Source organism: Falco rusticolus, chromosome 1 (genome assembly GCF_015220075.1).
Source record: "Falco rusticolus isolate bFalRus1 chromosome 1, bFalRus1.pri, whole genome shotgun sequence".
Lineage (NCBI taxonomy): Eukaryota > Metazoa > Chordata > Aves > Falconiformes > Falconidae > Falco > Falco rusticolus.
Window position 1 is genome coordinate 39,533,024 of NC_051187.1, and position 21,092 is coordinate 39,554,115.

At 40.0% G+C, this 21,092-nt stretch overlaps 1 protein-coding gene across 1 annotated transcript in view; it reads right to left on the bottom strand.

The window, feature by feature from the left end:
* The window catches only part of PPIL2 (peptidylprolyl isomerase like 2), a 72,240-nt gene that overhangs the window by 16,484 nt on the left and 34,664 nt on the right, over positions 1 to 21,092 (bottom strand). The window contains exons 13-15 of the mRNA XM_037375553.1: positions 10,628 to 10,717; positions 9,236 to 9,269; positions 159 to 276 (exon numbers count right to left, since the gene is read on the bottom strand). Of these exons, the coding sequence (XP_037231450.1) occupies positions 159 to 276; positions 9,236 to 9,269; positions 10,628 to 10,717 (242 nt within the window). The remainder of the gene's footprint in view (positions 1 to 158; positions 277 to 9,235; positions 9,270 to 10,627; positions 10,718 to 21,092) is intronic.

Here is a 21,092-nt window from a genome sequence, read left to right on the forward strand (position 1 = left end):
AGCTGTAGCTACCCTGATTTCAATATGCAGCACTTGACAGAATATTTCACTTGGCTGAACTTTAAAGAGTAGCTCATAAAATGTCATTTGTTTTCTTAACAGAGTAAGACACAATGCCTAGAGGGAAAAAAAAATACAAAAAGCAAGTGACTACTTACAACTGTGATTTGTTTGTGTTGGGTCCCGAATTGGCCATACTAAGAACACCACGTCCTGTGTGGGACAAATTGGGCCTAAATTCATCTTTGAAAGGCTTTCCCCAATAAGATTCTCCTCCTTGAAAGAGAAAAGATGATAGAAGAAATGTTTGTTTTCATTAGTTTCCCACTACATTTTATATCAGGCACTGACATTAAAATCAAGGTTTCCGGCACTTTTGATCCCTCCGTGTATAATACATTCTTACCTCAGCCCTATCACCAGGCTAGTATTTGAGCATGCCCTTGAAATCAGATGTTTGTAACTGGCAACACAATTCTGTGCCCCCACGCTATCAACTGCAACAGACCAGACTGTTTATCAACAGTGTTATATATTGTGTGCTGAATATCTGTCAAGGATTTAATTCTTTACTGCTGTTCCACCATAATTTTTCTTTTTTGAGACATTACACCTTTAAAAGTGGCTGCCTGACAAAACAGAGCAAAGAATTACTAATTTAATTGCACTCTGGATATAGCATTGCTTCCGGAAATAAAAGTATCAGGGAGATGAAATACATTCATAGAATCAACTAAGAATAGGAGCTATAAACTCAAATGCCCGATTCCTGGCTAAACAATGAAAAATGATTTTATGTATATATATATATACACACACATATATATACACACACACACATATATATATATATAAAAGGCAAAAATTAGATATTTGGTCTAGATACCTGGAGATGTAAACACTTAAATGCAATGAAGCCAAAAGGATGACTAAACTGCACAAGCGACAGACCTCCAAAACTGATTTATTTTCCATGTCTGTGGATAGAAAGAGGGTCTGGGAGACCTCTCCTCCTGGCTGTCATTTTTACATTATTTATGACAGATCTGACATTTCCATTTGCACTTTCCTCCAGGATCATTCTTAATAAGAAAAACGAAGGCTGAGATGAGTCATAGTTTTACAGTCAAATCCGTAATCTTGTTTGACAAACCATGAAAAAACATTTCACCTTAGGATAGTATTAAAATTAAAACAAATAGGCAGCAAGACTGGTCCCTCTGCAGAACTGGCTCAAGAATCCTCCAGAGTAACTGTATCACTTGTGAAGCAGGAGGTCAGGAAAGGTTCTGTAGTGCTCAACAGCTATTTGTACATGTAATACAGAAAAGCAATTTGATGATATGGCTGCACAGGCAAGCAGCAAATAAAACTGAGGAATAAAACAAGCTCCTCCTGAAAACCTTATGCATAAAATCACAAGAGTGCATCAAATGAGAAAAGTGTTTCAGATGATACCATGAAAACAAAGCATCACAGGTGGACAGCTGCAAGTGCAAGCAGAACTAAGTAAGCGAGAAATTTTGGAAGAAACTGACCCACTTTAAAACCCAATTAATCATGTTCAAAAGGCCTATTAATAGAGTTGAGTGTTGCCTGCTCTGCAATTTGACACAAGGCAGCAAAAGGGGAGAAACCCTGTAGGGATTTTCTGTAATCAGGAGTAGAGAAGTGATTACTTCAGCAATCTTTGGCTATTGAATATTTTAAGATCAGCTAAATTACATCAGCTTGATCCCATATGCCAACCTCTTCCAGTAGTGGGTGAAAGGGATACGCTACAGCTGCATCTAGCTCTACTGTCTTGAAGATGGATCCAAACCCCAGCTGTTCCAGCCAAATCCAAAAGTGCTCAACCTATCAGAAAATGCCTTACCAGAAGCCAGTAATTTTCTTTGTTAATTAATCTCTCTGCATGTTCCTATTTGCTAAGAGAGGTTACTTGTGCAGTGCCTTAGTCACCTGCCTTGTTCAGAAAAGCAAAGTTACTGTAGGTCAGTAAATAAACAAGTTACGCTCAGAATATAGTGAGGTTCCATGCCAGCAGGCGCTGCCCGAAACCAGAAACACACCTGCAAAGCCTGCAGACCCACTGCTCATCCACAGCCCAACGCTCTGTGCACTACTGCTCCTTCCCTCTTTGCCTTTCACAGTTTTCACCTTCCAACTTCAACTGGTGGGGCAGCTTCAGGGATGGTCTCCCTGCCCACACCACCATGCCACTGCCACGCCACTGCTTCAGGCCATGCATTTCTGCTCTCCCTGACAAACTTCCCTTGGACTTCCCTTAGAAGAAATACCTAATTCTGCTTCAAAGGATCTCTTGAAGGAACAACTAATCATTTGTAAAGCAGATGCACTTGCTGTTGAGTCCCAACCCAAAGGAATTTTTGTTGTCTGAAGTTTTCAAATGATACGCAAACATGAACACAGCCCACTGAGATGGGCCACAGCAGCAAGTGGCCAAACCCTTGAGTCTGTTACACTCTTCATACACTTCAAACCAATGCTGGAATCAGTGTGTTGTCAAGCTGCTGAAAGAGAGCAGAAATCAACCCTGGAGCCTTCACTGGTCAGAAAAATAATTCAAAAGGAATGAGAAAAACTGTGAATGACAGAGAGACTCTCTCTTTCTGGCACAACAAGCAGCCAGATCCAAGAACTTGCAGACAGGAGCAATGAGCCATGATCTTTAGGTTTTGGAATATTTATTTTTGTATGATTTCATTTCAGACCATGCACTGCAGGTCAGAATTAATCTCATATGTATGAAGGCTAACTTTGGTTTGTTTCACTTCTCTGGAAAGAAGTGCTGATATTTTAGCAGATAGTTACAGCATGAGATCCAGTCCCTTCCCTCTGTCTGCCATACAGCTGTTTCCAAGGCTAATTCCGTCTGCCTGGGACCTTCGGCTAGAACAGAGAATGGCCTGTGCAGCATTTGCCTAAAAGGCCAGGCATCCTATAAAGGACATAGCTGAAGTGTCTGCGGAGGCCTGGCAGCACGGACTGGCAAGGGGCGGTGGAGACGCTGCAACAGCAGTCAGACAGCACTACAGGAATGGTTCAGGGGTTTTTGTTGCTTTTTAAAGAAAAACCCTCAAAGTTTTAATTTAAAGAGAAGAAAGGAAAAACCCCAAAGTATTCCCCTTACATTTAAAAACAGCCTGAATGTGCTGTTTGTTAAACTCCTGCTAACCTCTGGAATCATTCCAGGCTTTAAGTACCTGCTTGAAGCAGGATCTGACAGAGCAAGCCAGAAGATGGTGAGTTACATGTATATATTTTTTTTTAATTACTGAAACCCAGAATCACTTTCTCTGTGAAGATTAAAAACAGATCCTTCATCAGTCTACTGCCATGGCAGCACAGTGCCTAATGCTCAGCCAGGGGAGGTCTGGAACAGGGGTTTTAGATTCTCACATTTTACCCTCTACAGTAAAGCTCAGTGTAAACTTGGGAAAATAACTCACAGGTTCCAAACCTACTACTAATAATTACAAGGCATTCTGAAGTATCCAGCAGATTTTACTGTGTTTATTCTCAACATGGTTAGGAGGTGTGGCTGTGCCATCTTCCTCGTTTTCTGAAAGCAGAATGGATGCAGACAGAAGAGGTGGGACCATAGCACTGCCTAGCTCAAGCCCTCTCATGTTACGCTCCCAATATATGCCATAAAGAGAGGAGGCTCCTCCTCATATTCCCCACATCTTCCTCAGAGAGCACACAGATCACTGCTGGCTATATATGGAGTCACAATGATGCAGAAACCTCACCCCAGTGCTGATGTACAAGCCTACAAGCAAAGCCCGTGGAAAACGAGAATTGACTCTGGGTGTTAAGATTCACAATGGGCAGCACTGCCTGTCACTTCACCTTCCTCTCAGCTTACTCCCTGATGAGATTATTTTCTGTCAAAGTGGAGCTGTGTGTCTACTGGACTTGCAAATGTTTCTGAGATCCTATTACAAAAAAAGTGCTGGGAAAAAATTCTGGGGGCTTCTGTGCTAAAAATCAGAGGAGTTCACATGGCAGCTGACATGGCCCCAGGGTACTGACACTGGCTGGACTCGTGCTGGGAGTGTGAAACCCAGCCGTACAGACAACCCTGCACATGGGGGGGGTCTCCTGTCTGCACAAAGCTGGAAATACACTGGGGATCAGCCACCGAAGTACACTGGCCTTCTAACAGCATTTAACCTGTACAATATCAAAGCCTTCAGGAGCCAGAAAGAGTTTTTGCACAACTCTGTAAAACTTAAATCACATGCCTGCCCAGATGCCCAAAATTTAAAGCTGAAGGCAGTGGGGAGCCACTTCCCCACACCTTTAATGAAAGAGAAAAAGTCTCTTAAAGAGGTGTTTACCAAATTCTTACACAGATGAAATAAAAAAGACCACACAGCTCACAGCAAATTTAGACTGAATTCATCATTTCCACAGCGGCAAGATATATTTAGCTTGTAACTGAAGCATGGTTAGTTATTCAGTCTTGTATCTGCATCTTGTGCTGACAATGAAAAGGTGAATAGATCTAAACTAACATCTGAAGCAATCACACATTAGAAACTGTACAAAAAAGTGCCACATTTTCAGATTGTCTTTTGAACTAAACCAGCTTACTCTTTAGTAGTCTTTGTTCCTACTAAAGGCATTTTTTTCAGAAAGTAATTTTTTCGATAAAATTACAGAAGTTGTATAACTTGCAAAGAGCCGAGACAAGCACCGAAAGCTTCAGAAATGTAGCATTCCAAAAGCCAGGTGTGGGCTGGGAATCATCATTCATGACAGTTGTGATTTTAAATAAATCCTTCCTTTTCTGGCATAAAAATTGCTAAGCAGTGGTAAGGAAGTAGGAGGGCTCTGATTCACAAAAATGATGGCTTACTTTCTGTAATTTTCTTCTTGTCATTTGGAACAACGAGGTACACAATAACATCTGACACTTGCACAGAGCTTTCCAAGTGAGATTCTTGAATCATTTAGCAAATATGAAAGCCTTAGCTCAGCCACTAAGTGCTTCTCTCCTTTCAGATAAGAGGACATGGTACTTTCAACCCCACATACCGGAGGCTGGATTTTCAGAGGGGCTGCAATCTGAAAGAAATATATTGCTAGATAAAAAGGTCTTGCTCTTGTCCTTTCACTGAGCTTCAAGCATGCAAGAAAAGAGGCTCTAAAACTGACTGCATTTTAGGAACTTGCCTTGTTAGGAAATCACGTTGCAGAACTGACCAAGCTTGTCCACAATCCTTTGCTACTGACAGTTCAGAGGAGCTCTGCTCACTGCCAACCGAAAAGGAATTCCCATCTACCAGTGGCATTTTATCTTGGACTTTTACAGCTATTGTATGCCTGCCTCCTTTGTGCCCTCCTGGATTCATAAATGGACAGAAGCACACATAAGCTTATTCATGAGGCCTTCCAACAAGCTACAAGTGACAGTAGCTGAAAAATACCTATGCTGCTTTGAAAACACAGTGCTTTGCATACAGTTTTCCTTTTTGTCATACAAAAGGCTTAGAATATTAAACCTATTTTTCCTACATGCAAATTTTCTTCTACTATTTGGAACACTGAAAATACAGAGCAGCTGCTCCACTTGAACTAGCATGAGTTAAACAGAATTACTCACAATGTTCAACCACTTAGTTGTTATGAACAGCAGGAAAAGAGATACATCACAAATCTAAAATTCATTTTCAAATAATTAATCATTACAAAGAATGACCATGATTCAGCTTATTGCTCTGAATACTGTCTCTATGGGTGGTTATTTTGTTAGAAAAGAAATATGCTGCTGCAACACAATAAAATTTCTCCCAGTAGTCCTATGAAATATTAAGCTGAAGGACGTAGAAAATTAGTTTGGTCCTCTAAATCAGTGAGAACATTACAGGACAGTCTATCTAACTGCTTTGGCAAAGCAGGTCTGCCAGCTAAGCTAAGGTACAACTCTATTCCCCACTCTTCTCCGTGTGGTATCTCAACATCTACATGCCATAATGCTGATTTCCACCCTCCTCCATCCCAAGGTTAACTGTTGAGTACCAGGAATCAGTTGTCTTTCACATCTGCTGGGTCACAGTTACTTTTATGACAGCCTAACAGGAGACTCTAAAAGGACACATTGGGGTGCTCAATAACAAATAAAAAAGAAATAAGCATCAGTGCTGCTTACAGATAGGACTGTTTAGCTGGAGTAGCCATGGAAATGGACAGTCAGTGACAATCAGCTTGGCATTTTGCAAATGTTTCCATAACAGAAGCACAGTTAATCCAGGTGAGCTGAGAGCACCGTCTATGTACATATGACATGTAACCTCATGTCATGTTGTACTGAATGCACCCAAATCCACCCAGATGCTGAGCAGTGCTGGGCTTAGTTAGCAATGGAGTGGGTGATCATCTAAGCATTTGGGTGTTGCAACCATAAACCTGACACCTGTTGCTGAACACGGGATGAATGTCAGATAACAGAAACCAAATGGTGGGAAGATCTTTGAACAAGTCTGTTCTAGTTCCTGAGCTGATGAACAAGAATAATTAAATAAATATCACAAAACAAAAATATATACAGGCTTAATGCACCTTCCACAGATGAGTCTGGAAAAGGTGGTGGGTTTTTTTTAAACAAACAAACAAAACACCATTTCAAACCTCTTAGAAAATTTCCGTTAAAGCAGAAGGTTCTATGCAGAAGAGGAAACAAAGGATGTTCTTTTTTTCTAAAGTCTTCCTACAAAAGGCTCTAACAGAAACAATTCTGGCAGTTTAAAAACTGATGTTTAAAAGGTAACTTCCAAATAGTCTTCCCTATTACCAACTGAAATACCTGGGAAGAAAGCCCTGTTCTACTCTCATATGCTTCTCTGACATTACAGAGGTCAAGTTATTTACTCCCCCCGTAAACCTCTGAAGACCATTAAATCTTACAGACATTTTAGCTTTCAAAGATGAATCTTTTAAATCTTTTTCTAAGCATCAGCGAGCCAAAGAGATACTGAAATTCCTTCTAGCTGCCAGATGAAATAAAAAAAGGAATTTATACTGCAAATAATGTAGAAGACTCGGGTAAAAAAGGTACAAAGTACCAAATATCCCAGTGCTTTACTCCAAAGCTTTCCTACCATGAATGCCTGTGATCACATTAGCAACACTTAAACCAATGGACTGAAATTTTTACACCATGGGAGCCTAGGAAAGCATTGCTACATTTGCCATATTCTTACACTGCTGCTGAGCTATATTTTCTTCTGGCCACACTGCTGTGGAAAGAACATACAAAGCCAGACAGGCACTTTAGGTCTGGCCACCTTCTTAGAGCATGTGACTTGAGATATGCAAGTGAAATTTCTGCCTCACATTCATGTGCCCAGGATCTATCACGTAGTTAGGAACAAATTCTGACAGACTGCTTGCACTCTGTGAATGAAGTGGCTTCATTTAAGTAAATATTAAACACAAAGGCATGACAGGTCAAGAGATATCTCGTATACCACCAGGTTGTCCATTTACATTTTCTTGTGATCTTACCATATTCAATAAGTGATTAAGTAAGGATATCTAAAATACAACTGTCTTCAAAACATAAAAGACATACAGTTGCAAAGAAGATAGTTGCATTGTTTGGAGTCTACAGTGATTGCAGTCAGTCTCAAAATCTGCAGCACTCATGTCTATTTGAGTGTTCGCTGTCCGTTTCATTAGAACGTTAATAGTCTTGGCAGATGCTTACAAGACATCTCGCCTGCAATATATTCATATTAATTAAGAATGACAAGGAGGAAAACAAGATGAGACAGACTAGAGGTCATTAGACTCCCTTTTTTAAAATAAAAGAATATACATATGAGGTTTCTTCTCCTGTGGGCTTATTTGCATTTTACTTCCTACTTGCTTTGCAGTAGAGCTGAGTCTTGACCTTCAGTGGAGCTGCACTGCCAGTCCTCTGCCAACTGTTAATTGTGCTGTCTTACGGTACTTCCACCATTTGCACAAACAGAGACAAGAATGACACCAGCAAGTTAATTTTCATTCTACAGCAGGATCTGAACTCTACCCTACAAGGGTGAAAGGTGTCTGAGTGAACCCATTAAACTTCTCCCATCTCCTGACACCTCTTTAATTTCTCGTTTTAAAAGATGTTCCTAATTATGTCTTTTGGGATTTGAACTGAAACTCCTTATAACACAATCAACTCACATTTCTTTTGACAGTCCAAGCATATATGGTAACAAACCTTGTTGATGGGCTTTTGCCATCAAAACACAGAACCTTTAACTAGTCTCAAACCTTAGAGTATGCAACTGTTGATTACTGCATGCCACAGAAAAAAAGCTGTTGGGCAACTCACACTAACATTGTTTACACAGTAAATAGAGCTAAAGTATTTAACAACTACAAAGACATCTTTTTCGGATGATCTGTGAGTGCACACAGAAGAATACAGAGCCTGCATATACAAGTGACACATGTACAAACTACAATAAAAATGCACAGAACCTCACAGGACCAGGTGAGGAGCTGTGGAGGCTGCTGACATCTACAAGTGGGCAGATAAAATGTGCAAGTGGAAAATAAGAAAATTCACAGCAACAATTAGAGATATTGTATGACATATCTACTGTGGTGGGCAATGCTCTAAGTACCCTTCAGCTGCTCTATTTCCTGACCATTTCTGATATGACTGTTACTCAGACCTCCAACTATGGGAGAAAGAACAGGAAGAAGAATGTAGTAACAGTGATCCCTAAAAGTCAGAAAAAGAGCAGCTTGGGCTTTACAAGGCAACGAGCTGGGAGAACAGATGGTATCTGGCCATTCACCAATTCTGAGGCAGGTCTCAAGTATTTCATTAACGCTGAATATGAAAGCAACTTTGCATGAGTATGTTCCTTCTTTTGTTCTTTGCCCTGGAAGGCCAGCTGTAAAATCATTATAATTTTCATTTATTTATTTTCTGGAAGAAAAAGGGAGCAAAGATCCAACAAGAATTCTGCATGGAAGAGTGCCCAAGTTTTAGAGAATATATCAGATGAAATTTTGAGCATAGTTAAAATGGTCATAAAAAAATAGTGATAAAATCTTAAAGTAGAAATACTGCTTTAAAGTAGAAATACCTACAATGTACCACATATCATCATTCAGAGAATTTTACTCTACAAGGTGTCTGGAAATAACTGTGACATCGCAGTGCATGAAAACAGTTTACTTGATTCAAACTCAACCTTACCTGTTCCTGTTCCAGTCGGATCACCACCTTGGATCTGCAGAATTAAAATTAAATCAATAGGTTACATATATATCTGTGTGAAAGACATTAAATACAAGCCATAAAAGGCAATTCTGCTCAATTTTCTTCTTTCACTATTGTGTCATGTTGACAAGTTAGCAACAAGGAAACCATTACTACTTATTTGGAGCTTCTTTCATCAGCTGGCTGTCATCTCCTACATTATTTATCCAAGAGCAAAATGACAGTTTTATAAAAATAATAGGTCCCTTGTGGGTAAACAGGGAAAATAAACAGTCTCAAATGGGTTAAGCAGATCATCCTTTCTATTACGTGCTGAGTCATAACCTGCTCTTTCACTGATGATGCATTGCTTTTGGAACCGAAAACGCTTTAAATTTTGCTACCAATCTTCCACATGATAGGAAAGCAAGAAATGAGGGAATATGGAATATTTTCTCTATCTGCATCTTATTTCCCAGTATCCTCTTTCACTATCTGCAGTAGGGAAAATCCTCGGGAAACCATTCTTTCAGCAACAAAATTAATTACAGTATATACTTGCAGGATCTACACAAATAATATTCTATATTCTAATGCCAGTAGAGGGAGCGTGACGTGACTAGTTTCACAGTAATAGCATACAAGCACAATTTTAATTGTGAGTTTAACTATCAACTGAGGTATACAGTGCTGTCAAAAGAAAAAAAGCTTTTTTTAGAATGACAGGATGGAATGTAACATTCACTGATGTCCCCTGAAAGATGTGCCCTGCTTTCAGGATCAGGTTGTTAATTCTTCTGAAAGGAAGTTACAATATCCTAAGCTGCCTAGACTGTACCTCTGTAAATAAAGATCTTTGACTACCAAAGGCAACTTTCTGGTTCACTAGGTGCTCTTTAACTCCTTCACAAAGAAAGGCTGGGCACCTAGTCTTGGAGCACACTCAGGAATCCAAGGTACCACAATCTGAAACAGAAATTAAGCTGCTTTCTAAAGTTTCGTCTGAATGGGATTTCAACCGACCACAGTATTACTTATCCAAATTAGCATTTCCCTCCCTCTCCTTCTGTTCATTAACCACCCACCCACAGGTTGGGAAAGATAACAAGAGCCTTGCCAAAGCAATGACTCTCAAAGGCTTTGTCTGGAATGCCAGCAAAAGAACTACTAAATGCAATGATGCTCCAAGTGACAATATTAGAGACAGTTGTTAGTAAGACCAGCGAGTATAAATTTAGTAAGATAGGACAATCCTAGTTCTGATGGTATATTTACTATATACCTATTTCACCTTGTCATGCATGGAAGAAACTAAAACTCAATCAAGCTAAATAAATATTTTGAGGACATCACATATTGTATATTATACAGGATTTGTTCAATACTCACCACAAAATTACGGATTGATCTGTGAAAAATTGTTCCATCATAATAGTTCTTCTTGCACAATTTTATAAAGTTTTCACATGTTCGGGGTGTCTGAAAGACAAATGAAAGTTTTAATTAAGCAATACCTTAGACAAATTGGTCATTACACTGTTTACAGCAATCACTTTTTATTTGTGCTTTACAAACAGTCATGCAGGACTTGAAGAGGAATGAGTGTCTACAGAAAAAAAGTAGTAACATATGCTTTTTTAAAGTACATTGTAGAGACACACACTGTTAAATACATTAAACCCAGACCTTCCAATTAGCACAAAGAAGTGTTGAACACTAGCTCAGATAACATGAGCTCCCAGTAGACACGATGGTGAAAGCACGTAAGCTCAAAGACTTTCAAGTATCTTAGATCCAGCAGTGTATCATCACCCTGTTCCAAAGGAGGACCTTCTAGCACTGAAAAAAGTTAATTTCCCAGAGTAAGAAAGAACCCGACTTTCAAAGTGAGCAGATCAAAGCTAACTGGAAGACAAGCATTTTGTCCTTTTCACCACTTGGAATAAAAAACGGGACTTTACCCCACAAGTCACTGGACTTGTTTTCAAAAACCAGTGCAAATTAAAGCTATTTATTTGAATTTATGAGCCATGGTGTTCAAACAGTATTTCTGAAAAAAATTACTGTCTACCTAATCATCCTTCCACTATAATTGTATGGATTCTCTTCTCTGCCATACTAAAATACCTTCAGATGTATAAATATAAGTACAGAAACAGCCTGTTTTCTATACTTGGATGTGTTTTCCAGCCCTACTGGGGATTATGTGCATAAATATATGCCAGGTGTACAAAAGAATACATCTAACTAATCTGAATTGTTACAGGCCTTGAAAATATCCTTATTGTTGTATGTGCTTGCAAGTAAAGCCCCAGCATGAGTCGCAATGCCTGTAAATGAATACACACAAGACTGGAAGCCTCTTTCAGAACAAGACACTGATTCACTTTGCATTGGTATGACGTCATTCCTGGTCCGAGGGCTGCAGACAGAGTAAGACTGAGCCAGGCAACCTGAGGTGACTCAAAAGCAAAAAACCAGAAGGCAAGGCCAATTACAAGCATTTAAGGATGAAATCATCTCTATCTTTTTAAAAGCAAATCCATACAAGTATTCCTCGGGAATCATCGAGAACTTCAATTTTCTGTATTTTCTCATCTGAAACACAATCGTTCTCACCCCTCTTTACTTACACCAAAACGTCTCTTAATTATCCAAACAAACTCTACCTGCCATTATAAATTCTTTGTAATGATTCCTTCTTAATTACTCTATATAGATATAGATGACAGTTGTCAGCTGGGCCATAACTGGAAAATTAAATAAATTCTCATGCAATCTTACACTAGCTATTAGCTCAGATTTCCTATATAATTCATTACTGGGTTAAAATAGTAATGGTATCATAATGGGTTTATGGTAGAATGCCACTAGGACACGTATTTTGGTAGCATCCTGTAGGTAAATCCCATATAAATTGTTTCAAGCAATAGGAGATTTTCCTATCGTTTCAATGTCTATAGCAAATTTGAAAATTTTTCTTTGAATTGGACATATATGCTTGAAAATAATCTTTGTACATAACCTTTCAAGGAAAATTCAACTCCTGAAGAAACGTTTGTGCAGCGTATGCTTCCTTTATAAAACAGTATCATAACAGCCTTGATCCTAACGTAGTGCTATTAGTTATCACGCATACAAATGTCAGTAGGGATAAAAATAAGTTTAAAATATTTCTTTATGAATCAGAAATGGAATCAGCAGCTTTTAGCCTAAGGCACTTTATCTCATGAGAACCAAGCACTCTTTGGAGAGAGACACAGTTAATAAGTTCTCTGGGGGGAATACAGCAACCTGTAATTAATTTTTTAAGAAAAAATGAAATCAGGCAAAAGACTGAGTCCCCTAGAAATACATACCAAACTGTTTTAAATTTGCACAAAGTTGATAACCCAATACAGATTTCCTATTCATTTTTAAAACATGATTTGTAAAATATACATCAAAAAACCTGGCTCTAGTAATGCATTTTTTATGCAGGAGCTATGCGGTCCCTTCTCTCTAAATGGATTTCTAGTTGTTATACCTTTTCCCAGAAACAAGCTTTTCAACTGCAACTGCAGAAATATTTAGTATACAGGCAATAATCATTTCACTGCAAGGCTTTCTTTAAATAATTGCTACCAAATTGGTTCCCATGGCCACCTCATGCATCATACAGATAGATTTGGCAGGTGAACAGTTCCTTAGCAACATTACCATAACCTTTTATGGTTCTTTTTAGTAGACACAAATAAAAAGGTTTGCATTCAGTTGGTAATAAACCCCAGTTTCAGTCATGCAGTTGATCTAGAATATCTGGTTCAGATTATCTGATATATTCAAAGCAGTTAATGTTCTTGCCAAATCTCACACTGCCAAGCACATTTCAGGCACTTTTTAAAGCAGCATCCTGTCCAAAGCAGGAGAAAAAGGCTTGAGGTTTATAGGTAAGGTATAGATCCTCAGTAATGAAGTTATGTTCTGGATTGACCATACAAACAAGGCCAGTCTTTGAAGTCTTTGTTCCAACTACAAAGACTGATGAGAAATATATATAAACAAACCTGACTTTGTTATTTGAGTGTAAGACCTTGTGTAAGATGTCAGACTCGCAGTCTTGGAATGCAAAACTGCCTACTTCTTCAGAAACTTCCTCCACACTACTTCCCCCACACCATTTCCGAAGGAGGAGGGATGGTCAAGGCACCTGGAAATGCAGAAGTGCAGGAGGCAATGCCAGTTTCTTGTTGCCTCATTATTGACATTGGGCTCCAGTCTGTCTTTTTGTTTCTGGCTGTTCTTGTCTCAAATTGACCTCAACAGCAGCAGCTACCTTTACCCTCTTTATTCCTTTTACATTAAGCAGAAAATTATTTAAGTTATTTTAATCTGCTGACTGTGACTTAGACTTACATGTTAGAAAGTCACAGGAAAAATGCTACCTTAATTTGTTAACCTGTTGATCTGAAAGCCACCGACGGAAAAAAGGTTATGTTTTAAATCTGCTGCAGTATCTTCTCAGAAGGATGCAGTGATAGTCCTAAGAAGTCAAAATTCAAAACTTGTGGAAGGCTTTCCTCTCTGAAGAGTGTGGTAGGACAGCCCTGAGAAATCCTCCTTTTCCTCTGTCAAGTTGGGACCATGTAAGTGGACACAGTGTCTCTGTATGATGTCCTTCAACTTAAAAACTTCTCTCTCCAAATGACAGACAGTAAGAAAAAAAATCTTATTTATATATAAAAAAAAGAGTCTCCTGCTCCAACTATGCTCCCTATCTTTTTGATATATGCCAGATAACTGTCTTTCAACTGTTGAAAATTCACACCCAAGACAAGTGGTAAAATTTTAATAAACGGTTTGAGACAGGAATCCACAAGAATACTTAGCCTAGAAGATGACACAAATGCTTTGCTTGGCTCACAGACATATATGTTTAATGGGGCAACAGCCCAATAGTTTTCTAATTATGTTTAAGTCCCCATTTAGCTAACACACTTAGTAGGTAACTCTACATGGAAGTACCAGCAGTCTACCAGTTACTAGGCCCAGACAAATTTTAAAATCAAAAGAGAATTTGCTACCAAGAATGACCGTACAAACACAACAGTGACAAGAGACTGATTGTGAAATCATGGATACTGGGAAAACACTGAAAAAAGGAACATACAATTTATAAACCCAAAGCAAAACAGAGAAAACCCCTGACTCTTTACTATAAAGTCCTAGGAGAAATGCAGATTTTATCTTGTTCCATTTAGAAGTATTAAACAAGCTAATTTTTAGTTTCCTTTTTGCCAGCAAGAGTGGTTCCAAACCAAGCAAAATTCATCTTTCTTGCTGCATCCCAAGACCTGAGGGGTAAGACTAACCAAGCCAGGTCACTATCTGATTTCTCAGTTTGCAGTCCCCTTTCTCATCAGTTAAATAAAATGGGTCATTACATTTGTAAAAGTTACCTTAACCCAGAATTTGTATTAGGCAGCTGAAAAGCCAGCCAGAAGTAGATTAAAAACCTGCAGCACTCCTGTTGCCAAGGTACAGGAGATGAAAAAAAAGAGGAGCTTCTGAGTCGTTGCCATGACTGCAAGGAAAAAGGCTTTACTATGTGAAGAGCTAATCATTTCAAAATGCTCCATCCCTTGAGGATCTGCATGAACCTTGAAGAGAAATTTCACACTAAGCATTCAGAAGCTGTCATTCGCACATCTGTATAACTTGCTTGTGCTAATTCCACTTCCCTTTTATTTTTTTGTCTCTCTAACTTGGATGAACTGTAGTAGTTGCACTAAACTATAGCACTTTGATATATGCTTGTTAACCCTATGTTTCAAAGCAGAAATAATCTGAAATAATGAAAAGCTCATTCCTCACAAATTAATATTGCATTCTACAGCCTTCACCTTATCACACAAACGCCAGAAACCTCCTACTAAGAGGCATGAACTGATGATGGAAATTTCTAAAGCTTCAAACAAAGCCTGCAATTTTTTTAACTTAGATCTCCTTTAAAATGCAAGAGATTTTGTTTTGCTTTGGTCCAATTTATGTACTTTTTTTTTTAACATAGAGCATTTTCACACTTGTAATTGTTTGTTCCAGCAACAATTCTAATGTGTGAGCCCATAAAGAGGTGATTTGGTAAGGTTTAAACTCAGTTCTCCCCATCCCTTTCAATCTGCAATCCTTGTAGCCTACCCATCCCCCAGGAAAGAATTCACCCTAATAAAAGCTTGGCTTTATTTAGGGCTTAGTCAGAGGCAACTGTAATGGAGCAGTTTCAGGAATCACCATCTGTCAAGTGCAAGTATCTGTTTCCTCCACCAAGTCTTGGAAAGAAACTGGACACATAAATGTTTCTAGTGCATTTCAATGCATAATACTGCACTGGAAGGCAATTTAAGCTACCCTGCCTCACTGTGCATGAACAGACTAGAAGCTCACTCCATTTGTTTCAGGACAAGAAAATCCAAAACTCCACAAAGCCCACTGCAAAAGCATGGGGAGAATTTCACTGCGGGAAGCCCATGACATTTCCTGCAGGAGAAACACTTGCTGCAGGCCTGGACATCACCCCCTGCCAGCTCCACTTGCCTGCTAACTGTTCCCCTACGTGTGAGAGGGGTTGAGCCCATGACAGGTTATGGCAGCAACCAGCAGATGCCGATGGTGGTTCAGTTCAGAAAAAGACACAGCAGCTACCACAAGCTGACCATTCTCAATCGGGTCATACAGTAAGCGAATGTGTTCGGGTCAGTTTGCGATCTATGATCAGAAGAGCACAGTTCCAGTGAGAGAGCAGTGGGAGAGATGAAAGCATCAGGGCACTGTGGGGTAAAGCACTTGGCTAGATTCTTACTGATAACAAAAAAGAATCAGAACAAGCAAACTATGCCTCGGGTAACAGACTGCTGACTTGATAGCAAACACTTGCCTATTTTGCTGCCTCAAAGCCTCCAAGTTCGCTTAGAACAAAGAGCAGAATTATTACATTCTCATTACGCAGAAACACACTATAATTTAATTAGCTATTTAGCAAAGATTCTAGCAGATAGCTAAATACCACTTTTCAAAGTAATTTCTTCCACAGTACTGACATTAATGATGCTACCAAAAACTTTTGCAAAGCCTAAGCAAGGTGCCTAGCTTAGGCAAGATGCCAATAAAAAAATTACATACTCCAGTTTTATTTTTCACTTTTTTGCACAAATACAGGGACAATCAATCAGTTTAGCTGAGCACAACTTGAGTTAAACAAGGCATCTAATTTACTCATCTAATTTGTCAATGTTAACTACTAGCTCTCCAGAGGCAGAGTCATCATTCCTAGCCACAGTCATTACTTCTCCTCTAACATATTTATTGCAGTGGTAGGAAAGATGACAGTCCTTTCCCCTGCCTCAAATCTGTCAGTCACACAAAGGCTGAGAAGCTTGTCACAGCGTGATGCAGGGCTGGGCATCAATGAGGATGGGGCCAGCAAGCATGGCATAGCACTGGTAGGTACAATCTAAATGAGGATGCAACTTTTAATTGCTTGAGAAACCTCTAGCAGCTGTAAAACTTCAGAGTATCACAGGTCTCATGGCAGCTCCCTGGCATTTTCTCAGTCTGCAACTCACTGCACATAAATTCCACCTTTCCAGAAGGTGCAACCCATAACCACTTCCACGCCAGACAGCAAAGCTCTGGTAGCTGTCAGCCTCCCAAGGTCACCCCACTCTCATCAGAGAAGCCAAGGTACAAACAAGAAACATGTCAGAGAAAGATGAAGAGCAGCAGCTGTGTAACTCCAAACCGCCCACCTCATCCTCGAGTTTGGGATCACTAAGTGGCAGACACAGCTGGTATGGGATGCCTGCACTGTCAAATGCCAAAAACCAAGTGACAGAACCCAGTAACAATTGTCTCCCTCCCCAGATCCAGCTTGTCAGAGGGGCTGGGGAGGCAGAAAGGTCCAAACGTGCAAAATGCCTTCCCACAGATTACCCAGTGCTAAAGGCTGCCAGGAAACCACGTAGAGACCACCACAGGCAGCAAGCCCCACAGTGCAGGGACAGGTTCACAGGGAGGTGGCTAAGCACCTTTCTCAGCCTCACACTGAACGTCCCAATCAGGCATAGGCAGTGGGGTCATCAGGGACTCCCACTGCCCCTTCACTGCTGCAAAACAGCACCAAGGACAAGTGCACGATAGCAGCATCCAGATAAGGCATCTCCTACTAACATCTCACATGAAAATGTTTCTCCTTTCTCAAGCATGGGTGTGTACTGGTTTTGGCTGGGATAGAGTTACATTTCTTCATAGTAGCTAGTATGGGGCTGTGTTGTGGATTTGTGCGGGAAACAGCATCGATAATACAGAGATGTTTTAGCTATTGCTGAGCAGCGCTTACACAGTGCCCAGGCCTCTCCTGCTCTCACACCACCCCCACAGGCCGGGGGTGCACAAGAAGTCGGGAGGGGACACAGCCAGGACAGCTGACGCCAGCTGACCAAAGGCATATTCCATACCGTATGATGTCACGCTCAGTGTATAAAGCTGAGGGAAGGAGGAGGAAGGGGGCGATGCTCAGAGTGATGGTGTTTGTCTTCCCAAGTAACTGTTACACCTGACGGAGCCCTGCTTTCCTGGGGATGGCTGAACACCTGCCTGCCGGTGGGAAGTGGTGAACGAATTCCTTATTTTGCTTTGCTTGCATGCGCAGCTTTTGCTTTACCTACTGAACTGCTTTTATCTCAACCCACGAGTTTTCTCACTCTTAACTCTTCTAATTCTCTCCCCCATCCCACCGTGGGGGAGTGAGCAAGCAGCCGTGTGGTGCATAGTTGCCAGGTGGGGTTCAATGACAACAGGGTGTTATGCCCCCAAAGTTAAAAATATTTAAAATATTAGCTCCTAGTCACTTAAGAACAACCTAGAAGCAACCTGTTTATCAATATGGCTGTGCAGAACCATTCTACTCCCAACCGCAAAGAGTAATAGATCTGTCTGCCATTGTAACATTTTGAGGAAAAAACACATCAAGAAATAACAACATCCTCCCTAACAAACGTTTTTATCCAGCTGTTCTACTGGAAAAGGACAGTTTGTTTTTAGTTTCTGTTGACAAGAGCTTTCAAAGTTGGAAGTTGCAGCTCTTCCTACAATGACTTATTTTGATGAAAAAAAGTTGAAACAAGCCATTTACACCATGCCAAGACCACTGTACTTCATCCCTAAAACTGTATTACTGAGTAAACAGACACTGGTGAAACATCAGCCAGTTATCTGCCAGACAGTGCCATGATGACACTGACAGAAAGTGAGCAAAATGGACATTTAAATCAGAAAGAAAATGAGAGATTTGAGAAGGCTGTGGAACCTTGTCATACCAGGAGGTCAAAGGATTTTTTCAGCAACTCACTTCTTTCCCACTGGAAATGGATAAGAAGTTTAGAGGCTTCTGATCTTCAGAACAGTCCCTCACACAAAAGGAGACATGATTTCAAAGAACAGGGGCTGGATTACACATTTATAGATCACAAGCATATTTAACAGGTCAGAGGGCCTCAAAAGATTAAAACATCAGTGTTTGTAGAACAATGGCTTCTTCATATAGTTATGCCAAGACATCATCATTAAGCAGAGTTTGCCAGGTCCCAAAACCTCTAAAAGCATTTGTGGAGTGCTGGATGGAACTTTGAAATCCACCTCACATTCTTCTTTGTTATGCCAACTTGTCCTTAAACCTTAAGGTATTAAACCTGAGAGAGACAGGCAGATTTACAAAAACTGCCATGCCAATTATGCATTAGTATTCAATTACTGCTATCGGCATGTGTTTAACTACCGCATCATTACCCCAGAGCGGCTACTTGTATGAGGAGAACTCACACAAGAGAGAAGGGAGATAGAACACCAAACCACCTGTTCATCATTTTGACAGGGTCTTCTGGACTGTTAAATTTTTATATATACATATTTCCATGACACAACAAAACCTAAATAGTACAAGCACCAAACAAGAAAGCCTCAAAGCAACCTAGAGGCAAAAGCAGGCATTTTTATTCCCTTCAGAGGTGCAGAGACTAGGAGTCTGCTACTCGGTCTATTCTTTTGCAGGGCTGCTGGTTCCAACAGGCAGTCTAGGTTATTTACACAGCTGCACTCCAGCAATGGGGCATCTGTGATACATGTTATTCCCTGGGAATTAAAAATTATGCCTGTATTTATTGCTCATTGTGAAATCAAAAATGGGATGCCACTGATTTAAAAAAATCCGTAACTAAATCATATAGCCACATTATGCAGCAAGTCCATGGCCAAGGTACAGAATTCAGGGTTTACCAGTTCCTAGTTCTCCACTCCATCCATCGCACCACACTGCTTTTCTACCTTCACATCCAAGTCAATTTGGCTTTTTGCCCAGGGTGAAGCCTCCACCCCGCCTCAGGAGGCCACTCCACCACCTAGAAGGTATAACTGCATCACTATAGTGACTATAGTGACTAATACAGCAGACTACACATGGATGATATAGACAGTTGTCCCCAGCAGCATCCTGATTAAAGCAGCTAAAATAACTTGAGGAGACTAGAAAAAAAAATCACAGTAAATAAAATACAAGAAATCCAGTGACATTCTTTGCCTTTTATCAGTTATTTCTTCATAATGTATTTGTTTGGTGATGCGTAAGACTAGAGCTGAAAGAATAACACTTGTTGGATGCTGCTGAATTTTCTGTACTTGCCAGAACTTCTGGCAAGTAGGATTTTTGTAAATTTGTTTCCAATTAGTGTATACAACAAATGTTGCTTATGCCCAGCTGAACTCAGCTTCCTGGAAAACGTCCCTAATAAATGGCCATCTGATTACCACCCATCAGCAGGAACATACTGTATCTGAATAAGAAGACTGGGAGAAAAACAAATGGCAACAAAGAGCACTAGGCACACCACTACAATGCAAAGAGAGAACAGTAGTGTACCTTTGCTCATTTGCGGCACAAATTCAAAAGGGTGGAAAAAACATCCAGCTTATCTTCCAAAGTCTTTTTATTGCCTTTTCTCAGGTCAATGACTTAAACGACACATCATCTCTCTGGAACCTAAGTGAAGTTTTCTGGTGCTCTGAACAAGTGATTTCAAATACAGAAAATATCTGGATTCTAGCTGTATTTCATACTCTCTTTCTGAATCCTGTCACAAAGTAACTGATGACTTCAATCACGCTGCAGCACTGATTTCCTCCCCTGGATCAATACAAAACATTTCTTGATTAGTTTTTTGGTGCTATGAAGAATCTCATCACTATCAATCTTATTGACTGGCACCTTAAAAGTAGTAGCATATGACGATCCCTAGATTTATTTTTAAACAAAAGTCTCCATGCATACATATGGACTGAAATCCAAACAATCTATACTGTCAGGTAGCTGACAAAAAACAGGGGAAAGAAAGGAGATGGAAGAGCTGTGAAGGGAGAGGGAGTAAGAACCCAAGGGGGTTACTGGAAACAGATACTGGGTAGAGTTCTGAAGCAGTGCAGACTGCTGAGAGCACAACCGCGAGCATATTTTGCTTAAATGCAGCCCATAGGCATCAAAATACAACTGAACACTTCGCAGACGTACAGTCTAGGACAGCAAGTATGTCACTTGCTATTCTCTATTTCTGCAAGAAGACTTCAGCTCAAAGTGTGTATTGAAATCCAAGCCATAAGACTATTTTAAAATGTAATTTGAATGTTGCAAGTCCTACCTCCGGACACAGGTATTAATTTGTCATATTTATATTGCAACTTCATCCTCAAGCTTCCTAAAGCATTTCACAATCACATATTTGCAGTACTGTGCAAATACAACCACTGCTAGGGTGGCTTCCATAATAACCAG